Source organism: Ranitomeya variabilis, chromosome 2 (genome assembly GCF_051348905.1).
Source record: "Ranitomeya variabilis isolate aRanVar5 chromosome 2, aRanVar5.hap1, whole genome shotgun sequence".
NCBI lineage: Eukaryota > Metazoa > Chordata > Amphibia > Anura > Dendrobatidae > Ranitomeya > Ranitomeya variabilis.
The window spans coordinates 1,072,515,066-1,072,527,220 of NC_135233.1; the positions used below are offsets into that span (position 1 = coordinate 1,072,515,066).

Sequence of the window (12,155 nt, forward strand, 5' to 3'; positions counted from 1 at the left end):
CAACATACTACATATATACTACATACTACATACACACTACATACAACATACTAAATACATACTACATGCATACATACTATATACATACAACATACTACATACATACTACGTACATAATAATACATACATACAACATACTACATACATACTACATACAACATACTGCATACATACTACATACAACATACTACATATATACAACATATATACAACATACTACATACAGCATACTACATACATACTACATACATACTACATACATACAACATACATACTACATACATACATACAACATACATACATACGACATACATACATACTATATACATACTGCATACAATACATTCATACATTACATACAATACATACATATAGACATACAGTACATATAACATAGAGTACATACTCACCATCACTTGTCACTTTGATCCCCGAAGCCAGTGTCACCTGTAAAAAATATTAAAATAACAAACAAACAGTATACTTCCTGATCCGCAGAAATCCACGAGTGTCCCACGACGATCTCCCGTGGAGAGCAGCAGCATCAGCTGATGCGACCACTCTCTAGGGGCTCCAGGAATACAATGACGGGAGGAAGGTATCCATCCGCACAGTATTCCTCCGCCACTGTAAAAAAGAGTCCCTAGTCCCACTTTTAGCATTGCTGTGTGAGAAAATTCCCACACAGCAAATGCCATAAAGTGAGACCAGTGAACTACAGTAACCTCTCAGTGATGCACTGCAGGAGCCATTGTCTCCTGTCAGTGTGTCACTGAGGGTCCTATAGAGCAGTGACATCATCCGATGTCACTGTTCTATAGGGGAGATCGTCATGGGACACTCATTATTAATTGGACTGCGTCGGACAGGGAGTATACAGTTTATTACTTTACGTTTTTTGCAAGCGCTGAAGTATGGTGAAATTAAGAATAATAAAATACTTTTTTTCTGGCTGTGTCTTTATTTTGTTTTTAACTCTTTCACTACTCTAGGATTAATACTGGATAGGCGTCTTATTGACGCCTCCCCATTATTAACCCGGCTTAATGTCACCTTACAATAGCAAGGGTACATTAACCCCTTATTACCCCATATCCCACTGCTACTCGGGAGTGGGAAGAGAGGGGCTAAGTGCCGGAATTGGTGCATCTTACAGATGCGCCATTTCTGGGGTGGCTGCGGACTGGTATTTGTAGCCAGGGGGCCAATATTATGGCCCCTATCTAGGCTATGAATATCAGCCTGCAGCTGTCTGCGTAGCCTTTCTGGCTATAAAATATAGGTGGACCCCACGTCATTTTGTTTTAGGGTCCTCCTATTTTAATAGCCAGTAAAGGCTACGCAGATAGCTGCAGGCTGATATTCATAGCCTGGGAGGGACCATGGGTATTAACCCCTTCCCAGGCTACAAATATTGGCCCCCGGCTGTCAGCTTTCCCCCTCTGGTGCAGAAAAATGCGCGGGAGCCAACGCCATTTTTTTTCCCGTTTTTTCCTTTGTGTTCATTAATCAACATCAGCCTATCTATGGATATATCTATCTATAGATATATCTATAGATACACAGATGTTTCTATCCATATATCTGTCTGGCTAATTTCACATATCAGATTTTTGCCGTCAGGCACAATCCGGCGAGATTTGAAAAAAACTATCCGTTTTTTTCTGCTGGATCCGTTTTTTTTCATAGAGTTGTATTAGCGCTGGATTGCACCTGATGGCCACATGTTTCATCCATTTTTGCCGGATCCGTCAAAAAAGCTGTTTCCGCGGGACGGAAAACACATACAGAGGATCGGTTTTTCTGTCCGGTGAAAAAAACGCACAGCGACGGATCTGGCGAAAAGCGTATGAAACTGAGATGTGAAATGATGAATCCGCCTCCGAATCCATTATTTCATGCATGTTTCCATTCAAATCATGCACATTTTTCATTTATTTATTTATTTCCAAAAACTGCATCAAAATCGCAAAAAAATGCACAAAAAACTGCATAAAAACTGCATCAAAAACGCATCAAAACTGCATCAAAACTGCATCAAAAACCGCACTAAAAACTGCACCAAAAACTGCATCAAAACTGCATCAAAACTGCAAGAAAAACTGCATCAAAAATCGCACCAAAAAATGCATCAAAACTGCACCAATAACCGCATCAAAAACCGCACCAAAAACTGCATTAAATTGCATTTGTTTTCCGGAAACAGCTTTTTTGAAGGATCCGGCAAAAAACGGATGAAACGTGTGACCATCAGGTGCAATCCGGCGCTAATACAACTCCATGAGAAAAAACTGATCCAGCAGAAAAAAAACGGATCGTTTTTTTTCAAAACTCGCCGGATTGTGCCTGATGGCAAAAACCTGATGTGTGAAATTAGCCAGATAGATATATGGATAGAAATATCTATGTATCTATAGATAGTAGAAAAAAGGAACAGCACAACACGTATTAGTTATCTTCGGGTGCAAGGCCCCAGGCAACTAGTCCAATGATTGCACCAGATTCACAGAGATTCAAAGAAGAGGCAGCACTCCATTAGTTCAGTGAAAAATGTGGAAGGTTTAATCGACCCACATAGCCGGGCAACGTTTCAGCTCCAACTGAGCCTTTATCAAGCGATGATGAAGGCTCAGTTGGAGCTGAAACGTCACCCGGCTATGTGGGTCGAATAAACCTTCCACATTTTTCACTGAACTAATGGAGTGCTGCCTCTTCTTTGAATCTTTATGTATCTATAGATATATCTATAGATAGATATATCCATAGATAGGCCGATGTTTATTAATGAATATAATGAAAAAAAAGGGAAAAAATGGCGTGGGCTCCCGCACAATTTTCTGCGCCAGAGGGGGAAAGCCGACGGCCGGGGGCCAATATTTGTAGCCTGGGAAGGGGTTAATACCCATGGCCCCTCCCAGGCTATGAATATCAGCCCATTGCTGTCTGTGTAGCCTTTACTGGCTTTTAAAATAGGGGGACCCCAAAATAGAAATGATGTGGGGTCCCCCTATATTTTATAGCCAGAAAGGCTACGCAGACAGCTGCAGGCTGATATTCATTGCCTAGAGAGGGGCCATGGATATTGGCCCCCCCCGGCTACAAATACCAGCCCGCAGCCGCCCCAGAAATAGCCCATCTGTAAGATGCGCCAATTCCGGCACTTAGCCCCTCTCTTCCCACTCCCGAGTAGCAGTGGGATATGGGGTAATAAGGGGTTAATGTACCCTTGCTATTGTAAGGTGACATTAAGCCGGGTTAATAATGGAGAGGCGTCAATAAGACGCCTATCCAGTATTAATCCTAGAGTAGTGAAAGAGTTAAAAACAAAATAAAGACACAGCCAGAAAAAAAGTATTTTATTATTCTTAATTTCACCATACTTACCATACTTCAGCGCTTGCAAAAAACTTAAAGTGATAAACCGTATACTCCCTGTCCGACGCAGTCCAATTAATAACGAGTGTCCCATGATGATCTCCCCTATAGAACAGTGACATCGGATGATGTCACTGCTCTATAGGACCCTCAGTGACACACTGACAGGAGACAATGGCTCCTGCATTGCATCACTGAGAGGTTACTGTAGTTCACTGGTCTCACTTTATGGCATTTGCTGTGTGGGAACTTTCACACAGCAATGCCAAAAGTGAGACTAGGGACTGTTTTTTACAGTGGCGGAGGAATACAGTGCGAAAGGATGCCTTCCTCCCATCATTGTATTCCTGGAGCCCCTAGAGAGCGGTCGCATCAGCTGATGCTGCTGCTCTCCATGGGAGATCGTCGTGGGACACTCGTGGATTTTTGCAGATCAGGGAGTATATTGGTTGTTTGTTATTTTAATCTTTTTTACAGATGACACTGGCTTCGGGGATCAAAATGACAAGTGATAGTGAGTATGTACTCTATGTTATATTTACTGTATGTCTATACTGTATGTATGTATTCTATGTAATGTATGAATGTATTGTATGTAGTATGTATGTAGTATGTATGTTGTATGTATATTGTATGTACAGTGGGGCAAAAAAGTATTTAGTCAGTCAGCAATAGTGCAAGTGCCACCACTTAAAAAGATGAGAGGCGTCTGTAATTTACATCATAGGTAGACCTCAAGTATGGGAGACAAACTGAGAAAAAAAAATCCAGAAAATCACATTGTCTGTTTTTTAATCATTTTATTTGCATTTTATGGTGGAAAATAAGTGTTTGGTCAGAAACAAACAATCAAGATTTCTGGCTCTCACAGACCTGTAACTTCTTCTTTAAGAGTCTCCTCTTTCCTCCACTCATTACCTGTAGTAATGGCACCTGTTTAAACTTGTTATCAGTATAAAAAGACACCTGTGCACACCCTCAAACAGTCTGACTCCAAACTCCACTATGGTGAAGACCAAAGAGCTGTCAAAGGACACCAGAAACAAAATTGTAGCCCTGCACCAGGCTGGGAAGACTGAATCTGCAATAGCCAACCAGCTTGGAGTGAAGAAATCAACAGTGGGAGCAATAATTAGAATATGGAAGACATACAAGACCACTGATAATCTCCCTCGATCTGGGGCTCCATGCAAAATCCCACCCCGTGGGGTCAGAATGATCACAAGAATGGTGAGCAAAAATCCCAGTACCACGCGGGGGGACCTAGTGAATGAACTGCAGAGAGCTGGGACCAATGTAACAAGGCCTACCATAAGTAACACACTACGCCACCATGGACTCAGATCCTGCAGTGCCAGACTTGTCCCACTGCTTAAGCCAGTACATGTCCGGGCCCGTCTGAAGTTTGCTAGAGAGCATTTGGATGATCCAGAGGAGTTTTGGGAGAATGTCCTATGGTCTGATGAAACCAAACTGGAACTGTTTGGTAGAAACACAACTTGTCGTGTTTGGAGGAAAAAGAATACTGAGTTGCATCCATCAAACACCATACCTACTGAAAAGCATGGTGGTGGAAACATCATGCTTTGGGGCTGTTTCTCTGCAAAGGGGCCAGGACGACTGATCCGGGTACATGAAAGAATGAATGGGGCCATGTATCGTGAGATTTTGAGTGCAAACCTCCTTCCATCAGCAAGGGCATTGAAGATGAAACGTGGCTGGATCTTTCAACATGACAATGATCCAAAGCACACCGCCAGGGCAACGAAGGAGTGGCTTCGTAAGAAGCATTTCAAGGTCCTGGAGTGGCCTAGCCAGTCTCCAGATCTCAACCCTATAGAAAACCTTTGGAGGGAGTTGAAAGTCCGTGTTGCCAAGCGAAAAGCCAAAAACATCACTGCTCTAGAGGAGATCTGCATGGAGGATTGGGCCAACATACCAACAACAGTGTGTGGCAACCTTGTGAAGACTTACAGAAAACGTTTGACCTCTGTCATTGCCAACAAAGGAAATATTACAAAGTATTGAGATGAAATTTTGTTTCTGACCAACTTCTTATTTTCCACCATAAAATGCAAATAAAATGATAAAAAACAGACAATGTGATTTTCTGGATTTTTTTTTCTCAATTTGTCTCCCATAGTTGAGGTCTACCTATGATGTAAATTACAGACGCCTCTCATCTTTTTAAGTGGTGGAACTTGCACTATTGCTGACTGACTACTTTTTTGCCCCACTGTATGTAGTATGTATGTATGTAGTATGTATGCAGTATGTTGTATGTTTGTAGTATGTATGTAGTATGTATTTTGTATGTATTTAGTATGTATGCATATGTTGTATGTAGTATGTTGTATGTAGTATGTATGTAGTATGTTGTACGTAGTATGTATGCAGTATGTATGTAGTATGTTGCATGTATGTAGTATGCATGTATCTAGTATGTATGTAGTATGTGTGTTGTATGTAGTATGTTTGTAGTATGTTGTATGTTGTATGTAGTATGCATGTTTGTGGTTTTTATTGTTACATTCAACACATTAGCCGGATGATGGACTACTACTGTCCCATCATTGGCTAATGTGTCAGTCACTGTCATTGTAGCAGGCATAGCCCGATGGGACTTGTAGTCCCATCGGACGATGACTGCACACACACAAAGACTCCCGAGAGGCCTGCACAGACCCCCGAGAGGCTCACACAGACCCCCGAAAGGCCCGCACAGACCCCCGGCAGGCCCGCACAGACCACCGAGAGGCCCGCACAGACCCCCGGCAGTCCCGCACAGACCCCCGAGAGGCCCACACAGACCCCCGAGAGGACCGACAGACCCCCTAGAGGCCCGCACAGACCCCCGAGAGGCCCACACAGACCCCGCCCGCACATACAGACACACAGTCTACGCCCACGCACCACCTGCACTCCATTATAGTGCATCATAACATCTTTTCAGCAGCCAATCACAGCCATACCATTAGTTAACATGCCTAAAAGGATGTGCCCACACTTATTAGGATCCTAATTGGTTGTATAAAATCAAACTGGCTCATTGCATTATGGGAACTTCCGATTCTGGTATTCGATATTATAAAAGTATCGGAACTCAGCATCGGAACTCCGATACCGCGAATATCGGCCGATACCCGATATTGCAGTGTCGGAATCCTCAACACTAAACATGACATTCCCTGCTGTAAGAGGAAGTAAGAAGACTGGCTGGGGAAACTGGCCAAAGGCTAAGTGATTATCTATGCCAAAGTGAAAATAAATAGTGGAAACCACTTAAATTTGGTGTTACGAAAAAATAAGGTTCAATATTCATTTTTTTACTTACTTTGGGAAGGAGATATCCTCTGAAGTTTACATCCTGAGTAGTAGCATGGGGCAGGTTGTTAGGAGCAATGTTTCCAAATCGTTGAATCTCGTGGATGACGGCATCAGTATACGGCATCTCTCTACGATGAATAGCGTGGGGCTCATTTGATCCAATAACTTTATCGATCTCACTTTGGACCTTTTCTGTTTCCAACACAAATAAATAAAAACCATATGAAAAAAAAGGATATTTGGTGACAACTTTTATCCATAAAAATCATAACATTTGAGCCAGATGTTCTCTTTGGCATTTGATATCATAGTGGTTGTTATGAAATTATAGTTTACGTGACCTTAATTTCCCCACTGCAGTAAATTTTTTTCCATATTCTTCTGTTGAGAAATTCTAAGACTCCGTCACATACAACTGATCTGACAGGCGCTTCTCTTTTACTTTCATTTCTCCTTCCTCACCAGATTGTGAGGAAAGCCCCTCCCTCCAGGTAGTCTCCTGTCTCTTGAAGGTCTGTGAAACCTGATATCACAGTTGGATTTCAGAGCTTCAGGGGAGAGGACATAGCTGCACAGATCTCTCAGGCTCATTGTATGTGAATACGTCACATTCAGTAAGGTTGGTATTTTATGTTTTTATTCATCACAATAGTTTATTTAGCTTGTTTTATGAATGTATAGCACAAAATGTGAGGATATTTCATAGAAATAAGGGAGATTTTATAAAAGAAAGTGTGCTGCTCAGGCATATACAGTAGTTCCCTAACATATTCCTTCTCTTGCTTCAGATTATCTGCTGAAATGGAGAGGAAAATGTACAATTTATCCAAACAACTTGATGTTGAGGAAGTAACAAACATGCTGTTAGATGATAGAGACCTCACACTGAATGAGGATTTAGGAGAGGAAAATGAGATTGATTCTCATGATGAGGTGGAAGAATGTGTCCTGGATTCTGAAACAGAGCAAGATGGTGACAGTGGTGAGGATGAAGAAGTTGGATCATATTATATTGGAAAAGATAAAAATACTAAATGGAACAAGAAGCCATTCCTGAAAAAACGTAGGGAACCTTTAAACATTATTACTCACCTTCCTGCAGTAATAGGAACTGCACGTAATGCAAAAACTGCAGTTGAATGCTGGAACAGTATATTTACAGATGACATTCTGGACTCTATTGTCACATATACCAACCAATATATAGACATTATAAAGGACAAGTACATCTGCAACAGAACCATCAAGCCCACAGATGAAATAGAACTGCGTGCTTTTTTTGGATTACTGTACCTTGCAGGAGCTTATAGGGCAAATAGACAAAGTTTGGAGGAACTTTGGGGTAAAGATGGGGATGGAGTTGAAAAATTTAGCCTTGTTATGTCCATAAACAGATTCAAGATTCTAATTCGTTGCCTTCGGTTTGACGACAGAACTACCCGAACCGAACGCAAAACACATGACCGACTTGCTCCAATTCGTGATATATTTCAAAGATTTGTTGTAAACTGTAAACAAAGTTATTACCCTGGAGAGAATCTCACTATTGACGAAATGCTCCCTGGTTTTCGTGGTAGATGTGCCTTTCGTCAATATATTCCATCAAAGCCAAACAAATATGGAATAAAAATTTATGTCCTTGTTGATGCCAGTAAGACCTACACTTACAACCTGGAAGTTAATGCAGGAAAACAACCAGAAGGTCCTTACTGTGTGAGCAACAAACCCATTGATGTTGTAAAAAGACTGGCTGAACCCTTATTTGGATCGGGTCACAATATTACAGCTGACAATTGGTTTACAAGTTGTGATCTGATTGATTATCTGAAAATTCAGAAGCTGTCATATGTGGGAACTGTAAGAAAAAACAAAAGGGAATTGCCGCCACAGTTTGTAAGTGTGAAAGAGAGACAACAGTACAGCAGTATGTTTGCATTCCATAATGGAAAGGCTTTAGTTTCCTATGTACCACATGCCAAAAAAATCGTACTTCTTCTATCAACACTTCATGATGATGCTGCCATCGATCCTGGGACTGGGGCAGAAAAAAAACCGGAGATAATTACATTTTACAATGCCACCAAAGGGGGTGTGGATACAGCAGATCAGATGTGCTCCACTTTCAACGTCAGCAGAAACATCAAACGCTGGCCAATGGTCATATTTTTTGCTATGTTGAATTTGGGTGGTATAAATTCACAAGTGATTTATCTTGAAAACAAGCTTGAACCACTCCGTAGACGATTGTATCTGAAAAAATTAGCCCATGAACTAGTACTTGGAGAGCTACGCAGGAGAAGCGTGAAAACAATCGGTATCCCCTCTCACCTTCAAGTTCAGCTCAAAAGGTTCCGCCCAGAAGATGATGGTGAAAAGTCACCATCTGCACCACCTCACAAAAGAAGGAGATGCACCACCTGCCAAACGGAAAGCGGAACCAGAAGGCTTTCAAATTATGAATGTCTCAAATGTCATAAAGCAATTTGCCTGACACATGCAAAAATGGTGTGTAATTCTTGCTATTTGCTCTGCAAGTGTGACTTTTCTGGGGAAACCTCAGCATCTACTTCTGATTGAATATGTTTTTAATAGTACTTAAGGTACCTTAAAATTAAGTTTGTGTTCAAAAATTTTCTTTGTACATTTTTTTGAGAGAGTTGAACTGGGGACTATTTGGCGGGAGTTTTGAAAAGTTTGTATTTCATAGTTATTAGTTTTATGTTAAGTAAATGTTTTTTTTTGCAACTGATTATGTGTAGTCTCTTTTATTACATCCCTATGAAGGTCACTGATCACTTTTAGAGCACTGAAATTGCAAACATTAGATATTATAGGTATTTTTCCAGCAGGCGCCTGACAGGCACATTGTATGTGAACTCGTTAGTCCGAATATTGTATGTGACGGAGGGTTATAATTTTGCCTAAAGCAAAAGTTATTTTTGACCCCTTGGAGTTGTATTTGGAATTTGAGCTCTCTTATATAAGGATCACTATTACAAAAGATCTTATTTCTTCTGGTGGGAATCTATAATATTGTGGTTAGTAGGCCACAGTAGTAGCCTACTAAGCTTACCACAGTAGTAGCCTACTCGTCTGGTCCACAGAAATGCTCTGCCTAGCCTATTTTTCATTTAGTGCACAACGTTGGGCATCTTAACTATTAACCGAGGTTTCAGTGCCGAGAAGGCCCCTGATGTCATGACACACACCATGTACTCGCAGCAGGTCAGTCATCAGTGGTTCTCAGTTTGGACGGTTGCATATTGGCGCCGTCCAGGTTGAAAACTGTTTATCCCCCAGACATGGATTACGGTGTGGGACAGAACGACGGACAGGTATAGTATATTGTTGTTTTTTTATTTTACTTTTATTACAGGAGAACAAGGGCTTAGCTGAACTTAGGCTTTTAAATAAAAATGGAATACTGTGTTTAGTCTTATTTCAAATAAAGGACTTTATTCTGGCTGTGTCTTTATTTACCATACCATAGGATTAGTAATGGATAGGTGTCTTATTGACACTTCTCTACTACTAAGCCGTGAGCTTGATGTCACCTGACAATACAAAGGTGACATCAACCCCACAAATATGAACCCCAATTGCCACCGCTACAGGGCAAGCGGAAAGACCCGGGCAAAGCTCCAGAATTGGAGCATCTAATAGATGTGCCTTTTCTGGGAGCTTCAGGCTGCTATTTTTAGGCTGGAGGGCCTATATCCATGGCCCGTTACCAGCCTGAGAACATTAGTCCCCAGATGTCTGCTTTAGCAAGGTTGGTTGTCAAAAATGGGGGGATCCTATGCCATTTTTTAAAATCATTTTTTTAAATAAGTAAAAAAAAAAACAGCGTGGTGACCTCTCTATTCTTGATAACTAGCCTTGCTGAAGCTGACAGCTGAGGGTTGCAGCCAACAATTGTGAGTTTTGTCTGGCTGGATAGAAAAAATACAGGGGGACAAACACCGGTTTTTTTTTATTATTTATTTAGATTGCAGGAGCGATTGATGAATACCCCCATCTTCTGCTCCTGCTCTCACTGCAATTAGCGGCTGCAGGTGTCGGATGAAGGGATCAGTAGTCCCATCAGCTGACACCAGTGACTGTAGGTAAGCTTTATACCTCCAATCACAGCTGAGCCCTCATGCTGTCTTTTGCCAGTGTGAGAACCGCGGCTCTCTGACTGGTGGGGATGATTTCCTCGCCGATCAGAAGCGGTGTTTGCTGGGCTGCCATGCACATGGTGAAGTTCGTGTTTTAATTAGTAAAAACAAAATTAAGTAAAAATTATACATTCCCACACATAAGGTGGGTCTCTTACTTTGGATTTCTGGATACTTCATCATTAGTAGAAGGCCCCATCTCAGGGTGGTTGAGGTTGTCTCCATGCCAGCTTCAAAGAGATCTGCAACCAGCATTGCTAGGTTTTCATTGGTAAAGTATAATTTAGGATTTGGCTTTTCCTAATGTAGAAAATACATCAAAAACAGATTCTTTGAGAAGCCACTTTGAACGGCTGCTCTAGCATGAATCCCAACTCAAGCATTAGTTACAACCATGTATCATGGTTGATGGGAGCAGAAAAGCTAACAATAGGAGAGTGTTTGTAAATATTGTTTACTCATGGATTCTTGCCAAAGCAGCAGATCAGAGCAGCTGCTAAAGGAGCATAAAGTTGATAGTTAGAACAACACAATATGCATTGATTTACAGCATTAGCATTATAGCAATGTGAAAAAACTGTTTTCTCTCTATTTCTACAATATATTTTATCATATGTGCTGGGCATATTCATATGCTCCTATTCACTAGATCTACCTATTACACTGGTCTACGGAACAAAAAACAAAAACATTTTTCTGGCATGGACTTTAAGAACAGTTTTAGACTAATTTGAGGGTGCTGAATTCAAATCTGATCTTATAATTTCTCTATCACATCACATTTTTGCGCTATAAGTATATAGCCCATTTTCATGAATTCCATGATAAATATAAGTAGTGTATGAAAAGTGCCGGTTTATACGGTTCACTAAGGTAAATTTAGTTTTCATTTAGTCTCCCAATAAATGTGAGAATATCTTTGTTTTCTTTGAAAAGGCATAATTCCCATTTGTTATGATAACACCCTTGTTTTTTGTGCTACTGGGACAGTAGAGCTACAGCAGAGCATTGGGTGAAAACTGAATGGCCACAGCGACAGAGCTTGGCATCTGGCAATAAGAATGTCATCCATGATCCTCTAGTAGATAGGAAGGACATGGTCTTTCCTCCCTTACACATAAAACTTGGATTGATGAAGCAGTTCGTCAAAGCTCTCAATCACAGTGGAGAATGCTTTAACTGTATATGTTCAACTTTTCAACTGGTCTTAGTGAAGAGATGAAAAAGGCTGGAATATTTGATGGACCCCAAATAAGAACACTTATGAGACCCAAATTTTATCACATCAATGAA

The 12,155-nt window shown here is 41.0% G+C and overlaps 1 protein-coding gene across 1 annotated transcript in view; it reads right to left on the reverse strand.

Moving 5' to 3' along the window:
- LOC143808677 (cytochrome P450 2K1-like) overlaps positions 1–12,155 on the reverse strand; it is a 200,170-nt gene that overhangs the window by 16,865 nt on the left and 171,150 nt on the right. Inside the window, exons 7-8 of the mRNA XM_077291581.1 lie at positions 11,021–11,162; positions 6,710–6,894 (exon numbers count right to left, since the gene is read on the reverse strand). Coding sequence (XP_077147696.1) covers positions 6,710–6,894; positions 11,021–11,162 — 327 coding nt within the window. The remainder of the gene's footprint in view (positions 1–6,709; positions 6,895–11,020; positions 11,163–12,155) is intronic.